The sequence below is a fragment of the Macaca fascicularis genome, chromosome 9, assembly GCF_037993035.2.
Source record: "Macaca fascicularis isolate 582-1 chromosome 9, T2T-MFA8v1.1".
NCBI lineage: Eukaryota > Metazoa > Chordata > Mammalia > Primates > Cercopithecidae > Macaca > Macaca fascicularis.
In genome coordinates, this window is record NC_088383.1 from 58,117,726 (window position 1) to 58,145,231 (window position 27,506).

Below are 27,506 nucleotides of genomic sequence, written 5' to 3' on the forward strand. Positions count from 1 at the left end.
GCCGGATCTCAGCTCACTGCAAGCTCCACCTCCCGGGTTTACGCCATTCTCCTGCCTCAGCCTCCCAAGTAGCTGGGACTACAGGCGCCCGCCACCTCGCCCGGCTAGTTTTTGTATTTTTTAGTAGAGACGGGGTTTCACCGTGTTAGCCAGGATGGTCTCAATCTCTTGACCTTGTGATCCGCCCGTCTCGGCCTCCCAAAGTGCTGGGATTACAGACTGGAGCCACCGCGCCCGGCCGACATACACAGTTATTTTATCACCACAAAGATATCTCTGTGCGACCACTTTATAGTTATGCCCCCTCCCTGTCTTCCCCCACCATCCTTAAATCCTGGGAATCATCAATCTGTTTTCCATATCTATTATTTTTTCATTTAGAGACTGTTCTATACATGGAATCATAGAGTATGTGATTTTTGGAGATGGGCATTTTTGTTTTAGCTGAAAATAGTGCCATTGAGATACATTCAAGTTGTTGCATGTATCAATGGTCTGTTCCTCTTTATTGCTGAGTAGTATTGCGTGAGAGAAATATACCAGAGTTTGTTTAACAATTTGTGCATTGAGCAACATTTGGTTGTTTCTATTTTGTGGTCATTATAAATAAAGCAGATCATTTACATTTATTGTAATTATCAAAATGTTAGAATACAAGTCTGCCATTTTATTTTTATTTTTTGTTTTTTCCTGTTCATTTCTCTGTTTTCTTTTTCCTGCCTACCTATGCACCACTAAAAGATTTGTTAAAATTCTACCTTATCTATAGTATTTTTTAGAATATTTTTCTATATAACTTTTTGTATAAATTGGAGTTGCTTGAGGTGTCTTAGCATTGCTATAAAGGAATATTTAAGGCTATTTATAAAGAAAAGAAATTTATTTGGGTCATGGTTCTTGCAAGCTGTACAGGTGCCAGCGCCTCCTGGTGAGGGCTTTAGGGTATAGGTATGGTGGAAGGAGAAGGGGAGCAGGCATCACTTGGTGAGAGGAAGAGAGAGAGAGAGAAGAGGGATGTGCCAAGCTCTTTTTAACAATTTTCAACAGGATCTAATACAGTGAGAACTCACTCATTACCAAGAGGATGGCACCAGGCCATTCATGAGGGATCCACCCCCATGACCTTCCATTAGGCTGCACCTGCAACACTGGGGATCAAATCTCAACATGAGGTTTGGAGGGGACAAATGTGCAAACCATGTCAGTATGTCATACCTACACAAACATCACAGTCTACTGGCATCGAGATGTACTAGTCTGAGTGAAATGTAGAGGCAGTAAGCCTTTTAAGTCTTAAAGTCTTAAATATTTAGTTGTCTATAATATATAATCTGTAATTTTCTTAAATTTTTTCCTCTATATACATTTTTAAAACCACATCAAATATTTCCCAAAGTCATTTTCACATGCAGGTGAGCTAAAGCTAAGGGAGGTGAAGTGAATTTGAGAAGCAAGTCGGATACTTGGCTAGCTCCGGCGAGCCTGGTTTCCAGAACATCTCACTTGCCACTCTTGTCTTCTCCTAACTGGGGGCTTCTTCTCTTCAGAGTCGTTTATTCTGTTAGCTGAGTAGTCTTCAAGTTTTTGCCACAGCTACTTTAGGAAGATGTTGAGCGTATTCTGGGGATGGAGACAAAAGAGGGTGAGGCAATTGCTCCAGACCACAGAGGCAAACACAGCAAAGGCAGAGGTCACACCAGCTCACCAAGGTCAGGATGGTCAGGTTAGTGTGAATAGGGTGTTTTTTTGTTTGTTTTTGTTTTTGTTTTTTTTGTTTTTTTGTTTTTTTTGCATTCGAGGAAAGAGAACCCCCAAGGCTTTCCTATGAAGTATCTTTATGCTTAATTTATAAGAAGTAAAGGTGACTGAGGTATTTTAGAGCATGAAGGAACACCAACATCAAACCTTTTCCTTGGCAGAAAAAGAAATAGGATGCAGAAGATGCCTCCTAACTGGTCTCTATCTCCAGTCTGCTTTGTCCTGCTGCCAGCATTTCTTGGCTAAAGAGGTGTCTGACTTGAACACATTGAGGCAAACCCAGCCCACTGCCTGGGTATGTCTCAATCCTGGTAAAGTTAAAGGCACCTGAAACTCCTTCCTGAGATGTGTGATAAGAGGGAAAGCATGATAAAAGCCCCAGAGCAAGGCTGGAGTGAGTGTCAGGCCAGCCAAGCAGTTGGCAGCAAGTAAGGCTGTTGAGGACCAAGCATGGCAAGGAGAGTGCTGCAGTGGGGAAAAGAGGATGTGGACCGGCAAACCCTAAGGCACCAGGTGGGATCTGTAACCTTGATGTTTCTCTTAACTTCTCTCCTTTGCTGAACCTTTTGAATACCTAAGGAGGGAAAATTAATTCTAAAGAAAAAGTGTCTGAAGGGGGAGAAACTGAAATGGAAAGTTTTCATGTAGCTATCCAGCACTCTGTCTCGATCATACGTCTCTGCATGGACTCTATACCTTTTGGGTCAGAGATGAAGTGACTGAAATAGCAGATTGCCTCCCTTGTGGACATGTCCAAGACCTGGCAGGCTAGTGGTGGCTCCTATACCTACAGCATGGTGTCTCATCACACATGTCTCAGACACGGTTGCTCCCCTCAGCTTCAGAAGGGGTTCTCATGAGTCATTTCGGACATTAGGTGAAGAGAAAAATGTGAAGGACAGAGTTCAGTGTGGACAAGGATGCCGTGAAATGGGTTCTCTACTACATTACTGGTAGGCATATAAATGTGTGTAAACCTTTTATGAGCTACTTGATGGCAGGTATCAACATTATTGTTAAAACACACCCTTTAACACAATATTTCCAATAATGAGGCTATGCCAAGGAAATAATTAAAAATATTTTAAAATGTTTTAGTTATATAGGCTCTCATCACAAGACTATTCCCATCAGTGAAACCTGAAAATAAAGGTACAACAGTAACTTATAGTTATGTATATCTACAAGAATAACTATCTTGCAGACGTTTTAAAGTGTGGTTATTAATACCAGGTGACAGCATGGGTTTCAAAGCAGGACAGAAATGACAGGAATGCTATAATTTTAACTATGTATAAAAATATATACAGAAAAATAACTAGTAAGGAACTCTGCCAGCATTGCAGCTGACTTATACTGTGGAATGATGGATGCTTTAAGCTACTATATTTAGTAGTATGTTGTGGTTCTGTTACTTCTACAATGAAAAACATTTAATAAAGGGAAAAACTAAAATGAAAATTTTGAATCTAGCTCTCCCAAGGTTTTAGAAACATGATAGGGTTGTCGTAGCTAAGCAATACAAGAGGAAATAAGCAGCAAGGTGTGAAGAAATGAAGTGTGCCGTGTGCTGTGGTTGACAATGTGAGGAGGAAAGAAGTTAATACCACTTCACTGATGGATGCCTCTTGGTGCTTCTCATCATCCAGTCAGCAAACTTGCCACCAACATAGGAAAGTCCTGGGGGAGAAAAGCCTCCCTCAAGGTATCATTCTTGATTCATTTCTTTTATGCACATGAAGGTGTGAGAGTGTGGTACACAGTGAGGCCAGAGAAGGTTCTCAGCTATTGTGAGGACTGACTTGGTTGCTGTCATTTTCTACCAAAAGATATAGCACAACTGGCACCACTGTTCAAAGTAGTATTTCAGCTTTGCAATGAACCAAGTTATGGTTCTAGAAGAGAACTGGCTTCTGCTGAGTATGTTCTCCATGTGCTGCCTGTTTTAGAGGCACAGAACCCTTGGAGTTAGGTATAGCATTATTTCCACTTCACGAGTGAGGGAACCAAAGCTATGTTAGGTGCCCAAGGGGATGCCAAGTCAGAAGCAGAGTTGCCATGGACCTAGATCTGTCCAACCTCAGAATCTTTGCCTTTTCTCTCTGCCAAGCCAGCCCTGCACATCCACGACCGGGATCTCCTGAATGCCTCAGACAATGGTGCTCTGCCCCATCTCATTTCAGTTACTCTCTCCACCAGCTTGCACCAGGCAAGCCAAGCTTTCTCCAAAGGGACACGGCCCCTGCACCTAGCACAGTGCCGAGTAAGGTGTTGATTTATTGAATGCACCAATCCATACTTGCCACCATTCTTTCCTTCCTCCCATGAGGGTCTGAAAGAACACTGAATGTAATAGGATGGTAGTACAACTTCATTCATTCACAGCCAGAGGTCTGCAGATTTAGCCAAGAAAGCTCCTAGAGCAAGTTGTGCAAGCTCAGTTCAGAGAGAAAACATTGCTTTGGGCCCAGGAAGCTATCTGCCTATTGATGCCTTAATAATAAAAACTGCCCATTTCTGTGGCCCACCTCTGTCCCCTACCCAACACGAAGTGCTCATCTACTTTCTTACAAACTCATGCTCTGAGATTCCTTGCCTTTGAAGCCCAGACCCAAAACATTTCCACTGAATAAACTTCACATTTGGGAGCTGGTTGTGGGTTCTGAAATGCCAGCGATAGTGAGTGTGTGGGGGCATTAACTGCCTAGGCCCCAGCGGTAAACAAGAGAGATCTGGGGGTAAGAGTAGGATGGACATGGACAGCCCCTTCCTGACTCACTGTGCCTGTATTTGTGAGTGTGTGTGCAGAGGAGGGAGAAATGTGTGGAATGGCAAGGAACCAAAAGCCCTTCAATCAATACAATCACGCGCTGAGGAAGTAAAGAAAGGAGTTTTATGGGCTTGGCTGAAAGAGCTGCTGCAGCCACAGGAGAGCCCTTGGTTTCCTGTGGCTGCAGCCCACTGCCCTCTTCCCTCCCTCTCTCTTTCCCTTCTGCCTCAGGGTCAGGGTCCAAGTCACCTCCAGTCTTCCCAGGAGTCCTTGGCCATAGAATTGGGTGAGATCAGATTGGGAAAGATGGTCTTTCTCGGTGTCGTCATGGCCATGTTCTTGATTCTATTCAGCTTGTCCCGGGCGTTTTGGCATTTTCTCAGGCAAGCCGCACACAGATCCTTCTCCTCCACCACATACAAGTTCTCCAGCCTCCTGATGGAGTCTATGAACGTTTCCGACTCGTCTGGCTTTGGAAAGGGGTTCCGCTTTATGTTGAGCTTTTTCAGCTTGGGGAGCTTAGAGATGCTCACGGGGATGTTGTTCAGTAGGTTGTCATGGAGCCCTACCTCATGGAGCTCCTTCAGGGCCCCCAGCGTGGTGGGCACACTGTCCAGGTGGTTCAAGCCTAGGTTCACAGTGCGGATGTTCTTTAGTTGCTTCAGCTCCACGGGCAGCCCGTTGCTGGTCAGCCGGTTGTTGCTGACGTTGAGGTAGAGCAGGCTGGTCATCTGGCCAATGGACTCAGGCAGCTTGTCTATGTAGTTGCTGTGCAGGTCCAGCCACCGGAGGTTCTGGAACTTGGAGATGGAGTCAGGGATCTTCCTGATCAGATTCCGGCTAAGGTCCAGCTCGTCCACGTCGTTGAGGCGCAGAATACACTTGGGGAAAGTGGTAATTCCCATCTTGCTCAAGTCAAGGCGCTTTTTCCCATCAAAAGTGATTTTGATGCAATTCTTGGCCACCTTGAGGGTGATCTTCTTGCCCTTGGGGCCTTTCTCACCCTTAGCCATGTTCTTTTACTAAGGGAGTGTTAGAAGTTGGTTGTTCTGATTGGATAGTGACCAGTGTGAGGAAAAATCATGAAAAACTGCTGAAAGATAAGAAAACATCTGGTTAGGAGATACCAGAGGGCACTGGGCTCCCCCACGTCATGATGCTTTGCTCTCAGTGGTTTAAAAAGCAAGAAAGAGGATTGCAGAGAGAAGTCAGGGCAAAGTGGACCCAGCCCAGCCATAGATTGTCAGCAAACTGTGTGCCTTCTTCAGACTTTGATTTTCTTGGATGTTAAAATAGGAGGTGTAGAGTCAGCCTGAAGGACACTAAATGTCCCTCTAGCTGTGCCATGCCCTGACTTATAAATCCTCTCCACTGTCCCAGACTGTCACGTACCCGCCACCCAGGGCCATGTGTGTGTGTGTGTTCTTGGATATCTGTCCCTTCCTAGACCCCTGCTTAAAGCTAGGATTTCCTTAAGTTATCATACAGGCTCTTGGGGAGGGACTGAGTTTTCAAGCCAACATAAGCCTGGATCTTAGAGAATAAGGTGGGTACTAAGACCGACTGCTCCCATCCCTCTTCTCCTCATGGACCCAGAGGAACTAGTGAGGCCTTGGCTACAGTGCAACAGTAGCCATGCGGAAAAGCCTGTTGCTCAGCCCAGGGGTATCAGGGTGTGCTATTGCTGGGCCCAGCAGCACCACAGCTCCCCATCATGAGCACACAGGGGAATGAAGGGTGCTGGCAAAGCTCATGGAGAATGCTGCCTTTTCCATCTCCTGCCCCTTCTCTCCTCCTCTCACATCCTTCACACTGGACTTCAACTCCTCTGCACAGAAACTTGATAAATGGCCGTGACTGCCATAGTGCGGGGAAGCAGAATGTCAATATGATATGATGGGGATTCTGTCTTCTGCATGCTTGACTTAGAAGTCCAACTCAACTCTACTCACAATCTTCTTAAATTCTCTGTGCTTGTGTTTTCTTATTTGTGAAAACAGACGCCCTTACAGAGCTCTGAGGGAGCGTAAATTATCTACTATAAAGCACTTATAACAGTGCCTGGTGCATAGTAATAGCTTGATTAATGTTAGTTATTAAAAATTGCTACACATATTGTTTCTAATCCTCAACAACAAGATCCACAGCATTACCCCTATTGTAGCGAGACCAAGGCTCAGAAGTGAGGAAGGTCTGCAGCCAGGAAGAGGATGCAACTCTTGTTCTGTTTGGTTCTGGGACCCCCTTTTCTTTTTAACAACTCAGTGCCTCCTGCTTGCTGATTTTTTTTTTTCTTTTGGACCAAGATTTCCAAACCAGGCAGAAGTATGCCCTTGGGAGACACAAACTTGCATTGCCTCTGTTCCCTGCAGAGATGGGCAGGGAGAGGTGCTCTACAGTCTCTGTACTTCATCACCTATACCTTTTATTAGAACCCAAGTTGATATAGCACATGAATATTGAGCAATCAGGCTGCATGGGGATATAGTTATATGTTTTCGTCACCCAGTGTCAAAGGGAAATGTGTGCAAGCCTGTCTCACACCTACTGTAAATCCCACTGTCACCACTCACAGCTGAAGGGTCAGAGGATCCTACCCTGTGAAAGGCCTGATGGATCACAGCCCCTTGGAATAGATGGTGGTCTCCACAGTAAACCAATGACAGTTCTTAGCTCTTGGCAGCATTGATGTTCATTTACACAGGCCTTGTAAGCTCACCCTAGTTTCTAAAAATGGTGGACTCCCTATTTTCGGGCATAATTGGCTGGTTTCCAGAGCCAGCACCATGTTCACCAATATGGAACTGTCTATATCATTCAGCTCTGAGAAACCAGATGGGATAAAGCAGCTTAAAAAACAAAGTGGAATCCAAGTCCAGTTAAGATTGGGTATGCTCACTTGGTCCCACCAGACTCCTGAAAGCAAGTAAAGCCTAGGGCACAATGCACAGAGACACTCTGGGGACTCTGAGATAAGTGATATCAGGCAGATTGGAGAAGAAATCCACAACTCAAAGGGAAGACCAATCTGGCCGCAAGTTTCCTGAACTCCCTTTTCTCCCCTCAACCATTTCTCTTGTTTTGGACTCAAGGGCAGCCCAGAACATAAAACTTTGCACCAGATAAGGACAGGAAGATTTCTGATTTCCGACAAGAACCTCTCTTTCTGGTCCAAGGAACAGGAAATGGATTTTTAAGGGTCAGAGACAGTAAGGGAAATCTGTTTTGTGGTCTGTTTTTTGTTTGTTTGCTTGCTTGCTTCTCTCCTGTCTCGTCCCAGGCCACCCTGTGTCCCTGGAGTCATCCAGGCAGGCACCTAGAAGTTGGAAGAAGAGAAGCATTGTCTTTGACTAAACTGTGGTCCTCAGAGCTGGGGAGCTTGCTTTGTTTTCTCTACCCTACTGCCACTTGGCCCTAGAGGCAGAAACAGTTGCAAGAAGTGTGCAACAGATTTAGAAAACAAAATCCAGCCAGAAGACCAAGAAGTGGGGGGAGAAGAGATGCTCCTGAGAGCCACAGAGTTCAGACAGATTGCAACGGGGAAGAAATTCAGGAAAAGTGATTCTGAAAGTTGTATAGCAACTCTGGACTTGCCCTGAGCTGCCTCTGTTTAAAGGCAGAGGTGATTTCTTCATTGAGTGATCAAAGAGTACGTTTACACAAACCTAAAGGGAATAGCCTACTATAGACCTGAGTGCTTTTTAAAAGTAAAAAGTCCTGCTTTAAAAGTGTGTGTGTGTGTATGTGTGTATGTGCATGTGTGTATATAGCCATGTGCTGCATAATGATGTTTTGGTCAATGACAGATTGCATATATGACAATTGTCCCGTAAGATGATGATACTATAATTTTACTTTACCTCTTCCAGGTTTAGATACATAAATACTTACCGTTGTGTTACAATTGCCTATAGTGTTTAGTACAGTAACATGCTGTACAGGTTTGTAGCCTGGAAGCAATAGACTAGACCACGTAGTCTACCTAGGTCTATAGTAGGCTATACCATCTAGGTTTGCACCCTTTGATGTTCACACAATGATGAAATCACCCAAGGATGCATTTCTCAGAAGGTATTCACATCAGGAAGTGACGCATGCCTCTATCTCTGCTGATACCTATACTTACACCTGTATCTCAGAAAGAGTGGAAAAACGGTTGTGGTACAGAAAAACATTTGAAGGAAAAATGGCTGAAAACTTCCAACAGTGATGAAAAACATAGAAATTACAAACACAGGAAGGAAGCTCAGCAAACTCCAAACAAGATAAAGAAATTCACACTCAGACACATAATCAACCTGCTCCAAATTAAAGAAAAAACATGAACGCTGTCAGAGAACAATGACACATCACCCACAGGGGAACAGCAATAGAAATGACTGCAGGTTTCTCATCAGAAACCACAGGGGCCAGAGGTGCTGGAAACATCTTTTTTAAAGTGCTGAAAGAAAAGAACTGTCAACCCAGACTGTGACAGTATGCTTTATAAATGAAGGCAAAATAAAGATATTATCAGATGAGTGAAAAATAAAAGTTTTTGCCACTAACTAAGCTGCTATAAAAGAAATGCCCAAGGAAGTTCTTCAGGTGAAAGGGAAACTGTGCTAGAGAGGAACTCAGAACTTTTAGGATAAAGGAAGTGCAATGAAAATGCTAAATATCTGAGTAAATGTGGAGGATTTTTCTCTTCTAAATACCCCTAAAGTATGTATGTGATTGAAAGAAAAGTAACACTGTGTGATGCAGTTGTCAAAGTATGTAGATGTCATACATAAGACAACTACTACATAATGGGGAAGTTAGCGAGACCTATATGGTGGTAAGGGTTTCACACTGCTTTTGAAGTGGTGAAAGATTAATTCTAAGTAGGCTGTAAAGTTAAATATGTGTATTTTAATCCTCAGAGCAATCACTAAGGCAATATATAAAAAGATATAGTAAATAGTAAAAAACTAAATATATAAATGCGAATAAAACCAAGTTTAAAAACTCAAATAATACAAAAGAAGGCAGGAAAAGGGAACAGAGGGGCAAACAGAAAACAACTATTAAAATGATAGACTGAAATCCAAACAAAGCAATACTTACATTAAATGAAAGTGACCTACATGCACCAATTAAAAGACACAATTATCAGGATAGATTACAAAATAGAAAGACCCAATTGTATGTTGTCTATAAAGAAAATATACTTTAAATAAGCAAGTGAGTTGAACTAAAAGAATGTAAAAAGACATACCATGCAAACACTAAAGGAAGGATGTAGTGACTTTATTAATGTCAGATAAAGCATATTTCAGAATAAGAAAATTTACCTGAAGTAAGACCATTACTTATTAATAAAATGAGCATTTAACCAATAAGACAAAAAATCCTAAATGTGTATGTACCTAATAGCAGAGCTTCAATTTAAATGAAGCAAAGACATAAAATTGAAAGGAAGAATGGATAAATTTACCATTAGAATTGGAGACATCAATACTCGTCTCTCAGCAGTCAATAGAACAGGTAGAGAGAAAATCAGCAAGGAAAAGGTTTTCTCAACCTTGGCTCTATTGACATTTTAGACCAGATAATTATTTGTTGTCAGCAGGGGTGGGATGGCGACGGGGCTTGGGGGAAGACCTGTCTTGTGCACTGTAGAATGTTTAGCAGAGTAAGGCCAGAAGATCCTACCCACTGGTTGCCAGTAGCTGCCCACTAGTTGTAACAATCAATAATGTCTCTTGACATTGCCAAATGTCCACTGAGGAGCAAAATTGCCTGGATATGAGAATTGCTAGTACAGAATAACTCACTATTACCACCAACCAACTGAATCTGACATGTATAAAGCACTCTACCCAGCAAATGCAGAATACAAACTCTTTTCAAGTACATATGGAATATCCACTAATACAGACTATATTTTGGGTCATGAAAAAAGTCTTAACAAATTTAAAGAGTTGAAATTGTACAAAAAAGTATAAGGCGGTTCTTTGAAAAGATTAATGAAACAGACAGCCAGACTGACAATTTTTTAAAAAAGGAAAGAGAAGCCAAATTACAAATATCAGAAGTTAAAGGGAGGATTTACTAAATCCCACAGGCATTAAAGGGATAGTAAGAGAACAGTACAAACAACTCTAAAAAAAAAATTTAAAAAAAAAGGAACTTGGATAAGATCAACTAAAAATTACTAAATATTTGTGAAGGAATGAAAACCCAAATAGACCTCCATTTATTGAAGAAATGGAATTCATGGTTGAAAACCTTTCAAAAAAGAAAACCCGAAGCCCAGTGGTCTTATCGTTAAATTCTATCAAACATTTAAAGAAGACTGTCTTGGTCCACTCAGGATACTAAAACAAAGTACCATAGACTATTTGGCTTGTAAGCAACATAAATTTATTTCTCACTGTTCCAGAGGCTGGGAAGTCCAAATCAAGTCTTTGACAGATTTGCCATCTGGTGAGAGCATGTTACCTGGTTCATAGATGTTTTCTTGCTGTGTCCTCACATGGTAGAAAGAGAGCAAAACAATTATCTGGGGTCCCTTTTGGTAAGGGCATAAATCCATTTATGAAGTCTCCACCCTCATGATCTAATTTCCTCATGATCTAAATGCCTCACTTTCTGATACCATCACACTGGAGATTACAGTTTCAATACAGATTTTCGGGGGACACAAACATTCAATCAATTGCAAAGACATACTAGCAATTTGATATGATTTCTTTAAAAAAAAAAAAAAGAGTAGAGAGCAATTCTCAACTTATCTCAACTTCTGATGTCAGCATTACCGTGATGCTAAAATCACACAAAAACAATATAAGAAAGAGATCTTCAGATCAATATTCTTCATGAACATAGTTACAAAAATCCTCAACATAGTATTAGCAAATTGAATTCAGTAACATGTAAAAAGAATATAAATGACAACCCAAAATTACTCAATACTTGGGAGTCAGGTAATGTAACATACCATATTAACAGACTAAAAAGAAAAAAAAGATCTTATCAATTGATGCAGAAAAAACATTTGACAAATTTAACATCTTCTAGTGATGAAAAACTCTCAGCAAACTGGTAACAAAAAGGCCCTTCCTTATCTGGCTAAAGGACATCCACAAAAAAGCTAGAGCTAATATCATACTTGGTGAAGGACTGAAGGTTCTCGTCTGAAGTTTGGGAATAAGACAAGACAGCACACTCTCACTATGTCTGTTCAATATTACTTTGGAAATTCTAACCAGTGTAAGAATGCAAAAAATAAAGGCATACAGACAGAAAAGAATGAAATAAAACTGTTCTTATGCACAGATGTCATGATTGTCCACATAGAGAATCCCACAGAATTTAAAAAACAGTCTTGGAACTAATAAATGAGTTTAGCAAGGTCATAGGATACAAGGTTAGCACACAAAACCCCCATTGCATTTCCATATACAAGCTATTAACGATTGGAAACTGAATTATGAAAAATAATAATGCTCCAAACAATAAAATACTTCTATATTTCACATAAGTAACCAAAATTTGCAGGATTTTTATAATGAAAATTATAAAATGTTGATGTAAGAAAGCAAAGAAGATCTAAATAAATGGAGAAACATACCATGCTCATGAATTGGATGACTTAATGTCAACTCTCCCCAAATTGGTCTAATCAAAATTACAGCAGGATTATTTACATATATGGATGAATAGATTTTAAAATTTATATGAAAGGAAAAGAAACTAGAAATGGAAAATAATTTTGAAAAAGAATAATAGAGTTGGAGGATTATGCGTCCCAATTTTAAAATTTACCATATAGTTACATCATGTGGTATTATTGGTGATGGGACAGGTAGATAGGTCAATGGAACAAAAAATAGAGTCCAGAAATAGATCTACACAAACATGGCCAAATGGTCAATTGATTTTTGACAAAAGGTCAAAGGATGTTCCATGGAGAAACAATGAACTCTTCAACAAATGGTGTTGAAATTGATTATTTATATGCAAAAAATTAAACCTTGGCCTAATTAACTCACATTAACTCAAAATGGATCATAGATTTGAATGTAAAATGTAAAACTATAAAACTTTGAAAAGAAAATGAAGGAGAAAATCTTCATGACTTTGAGTAAATGCAAAAGCACAATTTACAAAAGATGGTATTAACAAGTTGAACAAAATTAAGAGCTCTGTGAAAAAAAATGTTGAGCATGAAAAGACAAGCTACAGACTGGAAGAAAACAGTGCAAATCATATATATCACAGATATCTGGTATCCAAAATCTATAAAGATCTTTTCAACTTAACAGTAAGAAAGCAAGCAATACATTTTTTTTAACATCCAGAAGATTTAAAGACACATTTCAATATAGAAATGTACAAACACAAAAATCGATAGTGCAAAGTTTTGGCAAGGAGATACTATAACTAGAGTTCTAATTCCTTGCTGATGGGAATGCAAAATGGTACAGCTTCTTGGAAAACACTTTGGAAATTTCTTACAAAACCATATAGTTATTATATCATCTGGCATTTCCCTGACTAAGTATTTACCCTAGAAAAGTAAAATTCCATGTTCACACTGAAACCTGTTCACATGTGTTTATAGATGCTCTATTCATAATTGCCCCAAACAGAAAAATAATAAATGTCCTTCAATGGGTAGATTCCTAATACTGTACAGTAGTCCCCCTTATGTGCTGTTTCCATTTCCACATTTTTAGTTCCCCAGATTGGAAACATTAAATGGAAAACCCCAGAAATAAGAAATTCATACATTTTGAATTGCTCACTGTTCTGAGTAGTATGAGGAAATCTCAGGCTATCCTGCTACATCCCACCCAGACTTGAATCATCTCTTTTTCCAGTGGATTCACTCTGTAAATGCTAGCTGCCTGTTCATCACTCAGTAGCTGTCCTAGTAGTGAGTAGTGATGCTGGTAGCTCAGATATGCCAAAGAGAGAGAAGCCTTAAAGTGCTTCCTTTAAGTGAAAAGGTGAAAGTTCTTGACTTGGGGAAAGAAACAAATCATATGCTGAGGTTGCTAACATCTACAGCAAGAATGAATCTTCTATCTGTGAAGTTGAGAACAGTATATTGTTGAAATTGTTCTATTTTATGATGAATTATCATTGTTCATCTCTTACGGTGCCTAACTCATAAATTAAACTTTATCATAGTTTTCCTATAGGAAAAACATAGTATACTATAGTGGTTTCAGGTATTCAATGGGGGTCTTAGAACATATAACCTGCAGGTAAGCGAGGACTGTGGTAATGGAATACTACTAAACACAAAGTCTACTGATACATGCAACCACTTGGATGAACCCTAAAGTATTTTGCCTAAGGAAAAAAGTCTCAAAAGTCTACATGAATGGAATGATTCCATTTATGTGACCTTCTGAAAAAGCCATAACTTTAGATGCAGAACAAATCTGTGGTTGCAGGGATTAGGGGTTGGGGAAAGGCTTGACTAGAAGGGAAAGGCACAAGTGAGTTTTCTGGGTTGGTGTCACTGCCTGCACCCCCACAGTGATGGTGGTTACATGAATCTGTACATCTGTTAAAGCTTAGAGAACTGTGCCCAAAGAGGCAATATTACTGTGTCTACACAGTAAACTGTTTTTAAAAAAACTTTACAAAATGGCTGGGACTCCATATTCTACTTCTGTTCCTCTCACTGTGCCTGCTGGCTCGTCCTACGTTGGAAGTCTGTGATTTTGTTACGGCCCCACACAACCCAGTTCTGCCCCGGAAAAGGCATCCAAATAGGTACTATCTGGGCACCACTGTGGTCCAATGTGTATGTCTCCCTGGTGTATGCACCAGGGGGATGTGTTCCACAGGGAACAGCTGTTCACAAGCTGGCATGTCAGAAAAACTGTCTGCTGTGCTTGAGTTGAAATCTTCATTAAAAAGAGATGAATTGAGATCAGGGAAGTCTATGCACTTATCTGATGTTTATCAATGGCTTCTCCTCATGGTAGATTTGCCAGATTTAGCAAATAAAATTGCAGAATCCCCAGTAAAATTTGAGCTTCAGATAAACAACAAATAGTTTTAGTATATATATATGTATGTCCCAATAATTGCATAGTTCTGTATTTTATTTGGCAACCCTATCCCATGGGCCTAAACAATCAGTAAATTTTCATTTCTCTGTGGTCGTTATTAGTCCTTTGGGACTGATTTAAGCTAAGTCCATGTGCTTACTCAAGCATTCATTCATTTGTTCACTCACTGTATGAGCATATTGAGTGCCTACCATTTATCAAGCCTCTGAGCAACACAGATAAACAGTAAACAGGCCCGGTCCTCAAGTTGAAATAGTTCAAATCTAGATCCTCCCTGATTCTGGCCACCAGAATCCCCTAAACACTGAAAACCTGGGCTGCCTTTTGGTTTTCTTCTACTATGTAAGATAAAATTCAGCTCAGGGAGTCCAAACACACTGAACATGGGTTAGAAAGAATCCTGGACAGGAAGGGGTGTTTCCAGCAAACGGGAGATCCAGCCAGTTGGGCCCAGCTGTGCCTGCTGCCCACAGCCCACCCACACTGTGAGAAGAAGCCCTCCCAGCTCTGATGAATGGTGATGAGCAGCGCGGAGCTGGCTACAGAGAACTCCTCCATTAAGGAGCCTCTCTCCAAAGGGCCCTTTGGCTCCAAGCCTGCCCATTAATCACCTCAAGGTGAAGTGAGGGCTGGCTGGGATAATGTACTTCACCTCCCCAGGGAGTCTGGGTCCCTAGGCAGCCCTGGGGCCAGATGGGGCATGGTGAACTTCCACCCTCTCTGCTCTTCTCCCTGGGGCCACCCGACCCTGGCAGGGACCCTTGCTCTCAGTTATAGAAGGCGGAGTGTGTTGTGTGGCTCAGGGTCCATCCTGACCCCCTAAGCTGCCCAGTACCACTAGAAGCAGACCCAGTGCCAGAAGCCCCATCTCAGAGCCCCCAGAGACCAGGGATGTGCCTTGTGTTATCCAACTCTATGTAGCCACTTCCTGCCCAGGGTAAGAGTTGGCAAAAGAAGGGAGAAACAGATGATCTTTTGATCATCTGTTTCAAACTGGCTAGATGGCCTATTATTATTTCATAGAATTCTTGAAATGTCAGAGTGGGATCAAGCCACACAAGGGAAGCCGATAGTTATAGAGAGAAAGATGTAAGTGGATAAGCAGATAGATGGGTGAATAGACAGATGAATGGATGTATTTATGTGTGGTTTGATGGATAATAGATTTCATTCCACATGAACAGCTTGGCAGCTCAAATATAAGAGGTTTCTAAATGTACTGTGTCTTTTTGTTCTTGTACAATTGGTTTTTATACTTTGGAAAAAGTGGACCAGTTGGTTTGACTTTAATTTCTAATTAATTTTTTCTCTCTAGTCATTGTGAATCAAACAGCATGGTGGGACACCCCATGGATATCTAAATTAAAAAAGTAATGGCAACCAATATATTAATGTCATCCAAATATTTGCAAACATTTCCAGTTGTAAGACCCTTGTCATTATGATACTAGAATTTGTCTGGTGCTTCACACTCACGTATCTTTGACTACAATTTTAAGTAAGACTGACTTTGTTTCTATATATCTGACATCCCTAAATAGCTTGCTAACACAATCTCACAATAATAATTTCATTCTTTCAACTGACCCGTTGAGATACAGGATAGACACATGGAACTGAAACCCCCAAAGACACTGACGTTTCACAGCCAGTGTTTGGGACTAGCTTTATAGGAAGTTTCATGTCATGTGGATGAGAAATATCTTTTGCTTGTGGGTCATCTCTTAAGAGGAAATGATACAAACTTCCCTCAACAACTCACTCATTCAAAAGTAACTGCATTTGTCCTCTCTCCCGACCCTTATATTTACTGGGCATGTAACAGGCCAGCTCACGTAACTGTGACCTCCTGAGTAGCTTCAGATCACTCTCTGTGTCCTCTGCCCCTTCCCAGAATGATCATGCTCCCTCTAAAGAGAGGCGGAGCTGTATCTTCACAGATGAAATCCATGGGAAGTGGAGACCTGCACTGTCATTCTGGGTCCTGTGTCTCTAATGGGTGTGTTGGGAATCTCTGGGCAGGCCTCTGAAATCAGCACAAACTTTTGACTCGGGCATAGCTTGGAGAATTACCCCTTGTCCAAAGATCATTCTGGGCCAGAAACTGTGTACTATGCTACTTGCTCTGCAGTGTTACCTGGATTTAGGAATATAGCTTCCTTGGGGGTATAAACATAAAATGTTTTTGTTTTTTCCACTAACTGCCCCAGTGTGAGCCCTGCTTCCCTGTGGGCAGAAGGACAGATTGCTAGAAAGGGACAGATTAGAGGTACAGCGATGACAGTGCAGCTCACAGCAATAGCTCCACCACACTCTGGGCAGAGCTGATGGAGGGATGATGGCAGGAGAGATGCAGAAGCAGGGGCTGGAATCTTACAGGGACTCCACGGTTTGGGGGGACTTCTGACATCAATTTTGGAAATACTGCCAATGTCAAGAGCCCCTCTCTATCATTCACTCATGGTATCAAAGTAATTGCCTCAAACATGCTGCTGGGCCCTTCATGTATGTTTAATCTCCAGAGCAACTATGCAAAATATCAACCTTATTTTTACAATAAGAGAATTGAGATCAGAGAAGTTAAGTGACTTCCCCAAGGTCACACAGGCAGCAAAGAGTACAGTCAAAGTCAAACCTTGATGTGTCTGATACGCAAGCTGGTGTACAATCTTTCTATACACAGTGCCACCTCTCTCTCTCCTCCCTCTGTTGCCTGTGCTCCAGCAGTAGCAAATGCCTCATCCTGGGGGTACATTGCTGGCCCCCACTGCCTCCAAGGGGAGGAAGCCATCCTGGAATCCTATGACTCTCAGGCTGAAAGCCACACCCACTTCTGCATAGGAGATTAAGGAAGGCCACTGGCCCCCCATGGCCTCAGGCCTCAGGAAGGGTGTTCCTGTTTTGCTGGAATCTCTGACATTGGAACCAAGGAATGTCAGAGTCCCCAGAACTCTGGGTGATGAGACACTTGCTCAAGTCCATTCTAATTTGGCATGGATTGGCCTGGGAACTGCAATGTCACCCCCCTAGAGAGTCTGCTAAATGAAGAATGGTGTGCACTCTGGCTCAAGCAGCCAGCCAACTCAACAGAGTGAGGAGACAGAGAAGCAGCCTTAGCCAAAATCCCTGCAGAGGTTCAGTAATGCAGATGTTCCACTGGCCTTTTGGAGGAACTGACCACAGGCAAATAAGGTCCCTGAAGAAATCGCTTCAGTGTGACCCATTGCCTGCTCACTTCACTGTCCAGGGGCCCATATGCAGGATATTCATTTTCATAGATATACCATATATATGTGGGTATATATCTAAATATTTACAAAGAATATGAATGTTACTGATATTTTAATGGCATTAATAGAGTCATTTAACTGTGAGAGCTTAGCAATTGACAATGAAAGAGAGAAAGAGAAACAGTTTATGGGGCACGCATAATGCCACGAGCCAGTTCACTTCATAGGCATGTGTCCCCAAGTGGGTGGCAATGGAGGCAGAACCTGGCTGTTTCTCAGTTCCTCCAGTCCCTGCAGGCCCAATGCAGTGTGAACGCCTTGCCACATGGAGTGTGAGTCAAGAGTGCAAAGACACAGGATTTTCATGTAGCATCGCCCAGGGACATCAGTCAACTGCATTCCCTGGTACTCACCAGAGAGGCAGTGACCTCTTTGCCCTGGAGGGCTGCAGGCTGCTGTAGTGCCCCTGTATCAGGGGTGGCTGTATGCAGACCACCAGAAGTTTGATTTTTACCATGTGAGCTCACTTGAAAGTCTAACCTCTCATAAGGTACTTCTGCTATTGCCAAACAGCGGCTGTCTCTATGTGCTGGTCAAATGATGCTCCCCAGCACCCTCCCCGCTGCCTCTACACATCACACATCCTCAGAACCACGCTAAGAGGTACATCATGCCTGTGTCTTCATAAAGTGACCTCTCCTTTGCCATTTCAGTCATCCGTACCGCTCTCCTTTGTGGTAGGAATATTGCTCCTATTCTGGGTGGTGTGGGGAGGGAAGTTGTATGAGGAGTTTGTCCAGCTCACACAGCCACCTTATTCCAGCACTTCTGTGGGGTATGTTCTTCCCATTACAACAAAACTTCCATCCCCATGCCTATAAAGTAGCAAATGGAGTGTCTGTATAAAAATTTCTCAGGTTCACTTCATTTGGCAATCATCTGGTTAATTTGATCAACCCAGCTCTAAGTGTCTTACTGGGATATTATGCATTTATAGCTTTGTCTGCCCCTAGTATTATTTACTTCTCTATCCTTAGCACCAGCGTGGCTCTGCACATGTGCTGCCTGGAAAGCCGTTAGCTGTCAAACTGCCCCCTTTCCCCTAGCGGATAATAAGAAATCAACTTTTATTTGGAGCAAAAGTTCCCAGGAGGTCACATGGCCCAATAACAAAAGATTATGATTTCTTATTGGTTTAATAGCATCTATTTTGTAATTCTGGATGTACTCTGTTTTAATTGGATTTGTTAAAGGAACAAAAGGGAATAGGTGGCTTACAATTAAAATAAAATATTAAGATGATTAGTGTAACAGACTAGAAATGCCTTGTTCATCCACCCTACATTCAAAACACACAGACCAACCTCAACAGAAGCAAAAGTCAAAGAACCAAAGGCAGACCTGGCCCCTTTGAAGCCCATGAGGTGAGCAGTGATTCCATTCCACCCAATGTGCTTTAAGCGCTGCCATTGCCAGACAGGTGTTACTCTCTTTTCTCCTCACAGCTCCTCTCCTCCCGCAGATTAGGAAACTGGGCCTCAGAGAAGCAGCTTGGCAGGGGAAATGTGCCAGGGCTTTGGCTGTGGTGGGTGTGCCCAGCCCCCCGTTTACCTTTCCCATGACCCTGGATGGTGTCCTGAATCCCACAAGCTTCAGCCTGAACTCCTGTAAAGAGGATGTAAAAGTGGCTGCTTCCCCAAGGTCAGGGGAGGGCAATGCATGGCCCTTGGAGGCTTTGGTTTTGACGTGTGTGTGTGTTTGTGTATGTATGTGTGTGTGTGTGTGTGTGTATGTGTGTGTGTGTGTTGGCAGGGGTTGGCACAGGAGGCAGCAGCATGGATGGGACCACACGACTGACCAACTGGGGAGCCCGGACTCCACGTGCCAGCCCAGTAGAAACCCCATTCAGACCCTGCAGCCCAGTGTCCTTATGGACCGTGACCCCCGGCTCCCTGAGTGCAGGCTTCAGTTAATTTATCCTGGGGGGCCAAGAGGACACATTGCTCCTTTGAGCTGCACAGGCCCCCTCGTATCATGCTGGGGCATCTCCTCACGTGGAATTCTTTCTGCACTGCACACCCTTTAGTTCTGGTGAGAGCCCACTGGCGACACAGCCCAGAGTCCACTGTAGCACCCTGTCTGCTGCAGGACAGCTCGCAGCTCTGCGGCAGCTTTGCTGACCACCTACCACCTGGGAAGGTGTGAAATGACAGCGAAGGAGAATGCTGAGGGTCAACTCTAAGGACACAGTTGAACTTCCCTTGGTCCTTTGAAGTCATTCACTCATCAACAGTATTTGTTGAAAACCTGCTATGAACGAGGCACTGTTCCAGGCAGCAAACAAAGTGAACGTCCTGCTCACATTCTAGAAGAAGAATCAAGCAAAAATAAGATGATGGATGTTAGAAAGAGTCAGGATAGGCCGGGCGTGGTGGCTCATGCTTGTAATCCCAGCACTTTGGGACGCCAAGGCGGGCAGATCACAAGGTCAGGAGATCGAGACCACGGTGAAACCCCATCTCTACTAAAAATACAAAAAAAATTAGCCGGGCTTGGTGTCAGGCGCCTGTAGTCCCAGCTACTCGGAGAGGCTGAGGCAGGAGAATGGCATGAACCCGGGAGGCAGAGCTTGCAGTGAGCGGAGATCACACCACTGCACTCCAGCCTGGGCAACAGAGCAAGACTCCATCTCAAAAAAAAAAAGAAAAGAAAAGAAAAGAAAGAGTCAGGAGAGAGACATAGAGTAGAAGAGAAGACTTGGAAGATGTGCTTTTTTAGAAAGGGGAGGCCAGGAGGGCCCTCTTTGGGGCCTGAGCAGATGATACCTGAGCAGAGATCAGAGAAAGTGAGAATTCAGGCAGAGGATTTCAGATGGAGGAAACATCCAGTGGAAAGGCCTCATTGCAGAGAGGAGGGGATGGACAACAAGAGGAAGGAGAGGAGGAGGACAGAGAAAGAAAGAAGGAAGGAGGAAAGGAAGGGAGGGTGGGAGGAGGCACAATAAAAGGTAAGTAAATAAACAGGAGAAACCCAGCCCTGAGGCTGGTACCTGGCATGGGGTTGCACTGGACTGATCTCGTAGCCTCTGGGCTCCAGCAGGAAGCTACCATGTCCTGGACCCCATACTCCAGGCCAGTGAGTGTAGGCATCAGGGGGCAGTGGAAATAGCCCAGGCATGGGAGGGAGTTGATTGAGTGGGTTAGAGGCTGCCTCTGTCATGCGCCCCCTGAGGGCCATGGCCAAGCCCTTTGCTCCTCCTCTCTGCCTACACTCATCGTGCTGGTCTACACTCACTGCCTTGGGGTGAGCCCACCTAGTCTCATTGCTTTGAATATGATCTATACACTAACAATTCCCCAGTGTCTGGTTCTTGCCTGGACCTTGCTCCCAATTCTGGACTCACTTAGCCTACTGCCTACTTAGCATTTCTCCTTGGATGATTTTAAGCATCTCAAACCCTGCCTGTCCCAAACCCAGCTCCCAGCCAGCTGCTCCACCACAGCCTCTTTCAGCTGGGCTGACAGCCTTGGCCTCCTGTGGACACTCAGGGCCCAAACTGTGGCATCAGACTCGACACCTCTTCTTCCATCCACCCCCAATTAATAATGCAGACTGACCTTCCCCCACACACTGATGCCCCTTATTTCTCTGCACTTCTCCTCCATAGCATCTGGCATCTAAATGTAGTTTACGATGCATTACTTGTTAATCTTGCATTTACTGTCTATCTCTCGTTCTCCTCCCCCACCTACCCCAGGACACATGGCCTGTCTTGTCCACTTGTCCATCTCAGTTCCTAGCACAGAGTAGGCCCTTGGTCAATACTAGTTTAATAGACACATTCTAGGTGCTTCCAAGGTCAATCCCGATTCCCATGCCCTCAGAAAGGGTCTCAGCTCTCAGCTTTGTCCCAGATTCATAGCTGAGAGTCAGCTGCTGCATAATCAACTTGACTCACTGTTTTTACATGTACTGTTAAAGGAGTTCCAGTACATGAATACGTTTTAAGGGAGAGGTCCCTCGGGAAAACTCAGGTTGTCATTTGCACACAAAATATTCGTTGGTCACTGAGTGTGTACCCTCTTGGAGACAGGGATGCTTTCCAAATAGACGCAGATGATGGCATGATGGATTGTTTGACCATGAGAACAAGTGCACTAGGGGGCTGGAGAGTGGTCAGTAGCATCGCACTTGAAGCCACCTTAACTGGGTTAGGCCAAGGGGAGAAGGATGGGAGCCAAGGCAAAGAGACGAGATGAAGCAAGGAAACGGCTGGTACTCTGAGAAGAGGTGGGACCAGGCTATGGAGAACACATAGAGGACACTTCTAAGAATCTCCCTTCAGGAAATAAGAATAAGACTTTTGATAGAAACATGCTTATGATGGTGCCATTTAAAATAGTAAAAAAAATTAGAAACAACCCAAATATCTAACAATAGACAAGTGATGAAATAATTACCGTGTAATCATAGAATGAAATAAATAATAAGCAGAAACTAAAACAAAACAAAACATTATTTTCCAAAAGTGTCAAAAGGCAAAATGCTGAAGATGTCATGTTAGTGAAAAAACATCTGTCCGTGTAAGCCCTGTGTTCTCCGGCGCACATGCACCCCCACACCCAGAAAAGAGGAGAGAAAGAGCGCCAAGAATATCAGCAACACTGCTCTCTGGAGGTGATGGTCCTGGGCTCTTTTTACTTTTCTTCTTATACGTCTACATAGTTTTTAAATGCTCTGCAACAGATATAAAATCTGTTTCTAACCAGAAAAGAAAGTTACAAACACACATTCACACACATGCATGCACACTCACACTCCAAACAAACACACACACACACACACACACACACACACGATTCTGTTTCCTTTCCTATTACCTGAATTCAGGAGAGGACAGCGTGGTGGTGGGGGTTATTCACTGGAGCTGGATTTGCCTGGGGCAGTTGCAGATAAAGGATACCTGAGAGGTGTCCCTACCTCTGCAGACACAGGAATTGGGCAGCAGGTTGACAGTCTGGTTGTCTGAGGCAGCCAGTGCTGTCCTAGGTCATCTGTGGGCACTTTATGCTGTCACAGAGTGGAATGCAAGAGGTGGCCACTGAGAGTGGGGGAGGAGCAGGCAGCCCAGGGCAGCTGTTCCTGTTTCCCTCCAGAGATACTCTATCAGGGACAGCCCACCCTCAGCCAGCCACGGAGGGCTGTGCTATAAACAACACGTGGCCTCTTATGAGTGGGTGGCCCGCATTATGGTGCAATGTAGGGAGGAAACGTCAAGCAGAAACTGTACTTTCTCCCTGCAACCTCCAACCAGAGGTGAAGAACTGTGGGAAGACTGGCCTACTTTTTGAAAGAATGCTTCAGATTAGTGGAGAAAAAGGGTAGTTTGGGCTCACTGCTTGCATGGAAGACCCTTGTCTTTCAGAAAATGCTGCAACGTCTAATCTTAAATTTCTTCTGCAGAAACTTTTCCTAAATTCAGATTTCCTTTTCCTCCTTGAATCTTTATCAGGTTTATTTGAAATCATGACTGAAGCACTTGACATTGCCCCCAATAAGAGAGATAGCTTTCCTTAGGACTTTGTGCAAACAGACATAACTATTGCCAGGAGAGCTGAGAATGATGTGGTCAGGACAGGGCAGCACCCTGACAGCTTCCAGATAGGATGGCCACCCACACATTAGTCATGCCAGCTATCCCTTTTTTTCCTGCTGTGCTTGAAAAGGCAGGTGGGTAGGCTGCAGGGAGCATAGGAGCTTTGGGGCAAATAGAAGTGAGCCCCGCTCCCCTTCATTGCCAACCCAGGTTTAGTCCCATAACATGCCTAAGCCTAGTTTATTGCTCTGCAAAATGGATTGGTCAATTGCTCGTTGTTTGAAGAGCGAATGAGGTGATAAAAATGTTAGGTGACCAGTGTTCAGTGAGCACTCAATAAACAGTCATCTGGCTTCTACCACCAGAGGTGGATGCTAGTGGGGAATGCTGGTGGAGTCACCAGACTGCACCGTCTCCATCACCTCCCTCAAACCAGCTGCTCTGGGCCGCTCCCCACTGGTCAGGAATCTCAGATGGAGGAGTTGGAGAACAATCTTTGCTGATTCCCAAATATGAAATCTTTGCAACCTTTCAATCACTGACAAATTATTAATAATAACATTACTAGTGATTACAGAAAAAGAAATATAATAATAGCTACTTACAGATATAATTATCCCTATACTCACTTTTAATCTCTAGAGCTGGCTAGAGTCCAGTCTCCCCATTCATTTGTCTGTCCAGCAATTCCTACTGGAGTTGTACTATGGGTCAGGTCAGTGGATATGCAGTGAGCAAGGCTATACCTTTGTGTTTGTCATGAAGCTACCATTTCAAGAGACAGCAAATAAAGCAAAACAAAGAAAAAGAGGGAGACAGAGAAAAAAAAGAGGGAGAGAGAAAAAAAAACAAGGAGCATTGCAGTTGGTGTAAATGCTCTGCAAATAATAATAGCTGATGATGTGACAGAGAATGCTGAAGTCAGACAGGGCATATTGGTGGGGATGTTGCTAACTCAGACTGAGGTGGGTGAGGAGGTCCTTTCTGAGAAGGTGACATCTGAGCTGTAACTAGAATACTAAGTAGAAGCCACACTGAAGGATTTTGGAAAGAATTGACAGGAAGAGGGTGTAAGCTGGAGGTCAAGGAGGGGAGGGCGAAGAGCTGGGCAGGGGCAGCGCAAGGTGGGCCATGCGCTCATGGGTAGGGGACAACATAAGGCCCTCTAGAAGGATGACGTTGGCTGTAGGGAAGCAGCAGAGGCAGGGAAGGAGAGTGATGGAGACAGGCCAGCTGCAGGCAAGAGAGGATGGGAGTCTGTGCTGAGGGGCATGGCGGAGGAGGAACCATATGGATCTAGGCTCTGTGGTGGAAGCAGAGTAGATGGAACATTCTTCTAGATTGTATATGTGGACCAGGCAAAGAGAAAACTCAAGAGCAGGCTGGAACTGCTAGAGGGGCCTAGCACTTCCTGTATCTTTTTCTTCCTTTTGCTCAGCACAAAGTCTAAGTACCTCATGTGTGTCATCTCATTTAATCTGGTCATTCCACTTCACAGATGAAACACCCAGGGCCTAGTCAAAGGCACATGCCTCGACTGGAGCCAGAATCTCTTTGGTGCCCTTTCCCATGGACTTAGCCGCCATCTGGCTTTTCCATGCAAGCTTGGCTTTACAATGTCGGATGGCTCTCTTGGCCACCAATGGCTCTCTTGGCCGCCCAGGAAGCTCCTGACTCATCATGTTCTGCAGATGCTGGCAGGAGCTGAGCTAGATCCTGTGGGAAACTTTCTTCCTAGTCAGGTCAAGCCCCATCCTTATGGCTCATCCCTCCCCGAAAAAGAAGCATGCATGTGTTATTAGACCCAGTTCTAGGGGCTGAGATGAGTTCCATTATATGAGACCAGTAGGGAGCTCAGAAACTGAAAAATTGGCAGTGAATTACATTGGCAATGGGCTGAGAGTTGGCAATGGGGCTGACAGCAGAGTACACATGGGCGTGGTTCAGTTGCACACCTTGTGTTCTAGGGTTTCAGGGGCCTGGAAACATCACCTAGCTTTCACTCTCTCATCTCTCCACTGATAGGAAGGGAGAAAGGGCCTGAAGTCACCCTTGATGCTGGGCAACAGTGAGAGACCACTGGAGGCCCAAGCGGAAGCTGGAGGCACCAAGCACCAGGCACTAACAAACCAATCTGCAGACAACCACAGGGCTTGGGGCCCTGCAGGGTGGACAGAAGCTGTCTCAGTGCCTCCCATCTCCACTGGAGGCTGAGGCTCAAACCCAGAAGGCATGTGATCACTCCAGCTTACAGGCCTGTCACAGCCCTGTCCTCCTAGACATGTGACTTTGCACAAGTTTCTTAACCTTTCTGAGTCCCCATTTCATTGGCCAGGAGTGTTATTTCATACTTGGTTCACATAGCATCCATGTTGTTGATAAATGCATGGAGAATTTATTATGTGCTGGACCCTTTGCAAAGCAAAGACACTACCTAATTTTTAGCACATTAAAATGAGGTTCCTCCCTTTGTATGGATTCTGTGGACCACCTACTACAGACCAGGCATTTTATAGACATTACAATTGAGTCACAACTGCCTGGCATGTCGATTTTCATCTCCACTGGAGGGATACAGCAATTGAGGCTCAGAGAGGCTGCGAAACTTGTGTGGAGTCACAAAGACTCTAAGTAGAGGGTCTGTCTTTTCCCACTATACCTGTCATAAAAGTTGGGACTTGAGGAGTGTGTTCCCGTGTGTCCCATGAAGAATCCCCCTTTGCAAGGCCCAGCTCAGCCTAGGGCTTAACCACTTATTAGTGGGTTCTAGTGTTCAGGATAACTTGTAGAAAAAGTTTACCACTAGACTTCTTACAACACGGATTGCTCTCCAAACCCCATTACAGTAAACAATAATCAGATTTGTTCTGCTGGGCTGGACCCTCCTGAACGAACAAGCAGTCACAGTTTAGTTTCCTTAGAGGGGTGACTGGTCGGGTGAAAGCAAACAGTTCAAACACGTCTCCACCTGCCTGTAGAGCAGCAAAAACACCACGGAGACCCAGACATTGGAGACAGGATCCCATGTGATCCCCAAAGCGCCAATGACTCGCACACCTGCCTCCCCAGGCTCACCTGTGCCCTGGCCTCCGAGGACGCCCACTGTGCCCCAGCTAGCTGCCCTTCCTGGCTGGGGCTCAGGCCAGCTTCCTCCTCTCCTAAATAATGCATTAGGTGGTGTCTGGGCTTTGTAAATAAAGCATACTCGGAGAACAGGCATTTCCAAAGCTGCTTACTCAAACAAGGGGAGAAAGAGAAAAAGTAGAGATCCAAGCAGTTTTTTGGCACAGTTAAAGTAAATTGCTAAGTGCAGGGCCGACACCCGAGCAAAACTTACCCTGCTAGTCCCAGCTTCTCCTTCTCAACTGTGAAACTTTGTCACCAAGCAACAAGAGACTTGGGACCTGGAGGTCATTAGCAGTCTTGACACCAGCCTGCAAAGTGAGAGGACACGAGGCTGAAACGGTCTCTAAGACACTCAAATTTCCCAACAGGCTGGCTTACCTGCCACAGGGAGGGAACCCCAGGGCTCACCCGCTGTGATTCCTGCAGTTGGGCTTTTCCTCCGGTTCACCCAGCAGTCAGTGGGAGAGGATCAAGGCAGAGCCCCTGTCCATGGCAACGGCCAGGCGGATGTGGCTACGCAGGGAAGAAGCCACACATTTCTCTTGAAAGAGACACATATTTCACTTTAATAGCATTCATGAAACATCACTCCCCTTTCTTTGAATTTGTGCAAGTATTTTTTTTTTCTGCTGTTTGGTTTTTGAGAGGGCTGTCTTTCATCTATTTATTTAAATTTAATTATTTCTTACTTTTTTGTTTCTCTTTGCACCCTTTTTCCACTGTTAAATCAGAGTAGCTACAGTACTCATAAAATCATACAGCCCTGTAATCATATTTTCTCACTTGATTGTATGTCATTAAATGCTGATGTGTAGTTTCTGAAATCTGCATCCTGAATGAACATACAGCAGTGAGCCTTGTGCTTTGCTTTTCCTGCTGTTTCCAGCCTGGCATTATCATGAATAAGGCTGCAATGATCTATCTGTGCATCTATGGTCTTTTTTTTTTCAGTTATTTTTTGTTGTTGT

General features: G+C 43.8%; 2 protein-coding genes across 10 annotated transcripts in view; one reads left to right on the plus strand and one right to left on the minus strand.

Moving 5' to 3' along the window:
- WDFY4 (WDFY family member 4) overlaps positions 1-27,506 on the plus strand; it is a 295,895-nt gene that overhangs the window by 221,738 nt on the left and 46,651 nt on the right. The gene's annotated exons all lie outside the window — the stretch shown is intronic.
- Positions 862-27,009, minus strand: LRRC18 (leucine rich repeat containing 18). Of its 2 annotated transcripts, none has more exons than XM_015456052.4 (4): positions 26,947-27,009; positions 26,750-26,846; positions 4,778-5,618; positions 862-1,620 (listed from the first exon to the last, which is right to left on the minus strand). In XM_015456052.4, the coding sequence occupies exons 3-4, from the start codon at positions 5,539-5,541 to the stop codon at positions 1,599-1,601; spliced, it is 786 nt and encodes a 261-aa protein (XP_015311538.1). In that variant the 5' UTR covers positions 5,542-5,618; positions 26,750-26,846; positions 26,947-27,009; the 3' UTR covers positions 862-1,598. The 2 variants fall into 2 exon arrangements, with proteins under 2 accessions (XP_015311538.1, XP_005565213.1); XM_005565156.5 differs by having other exon boundaries at positions 4,778-5,621.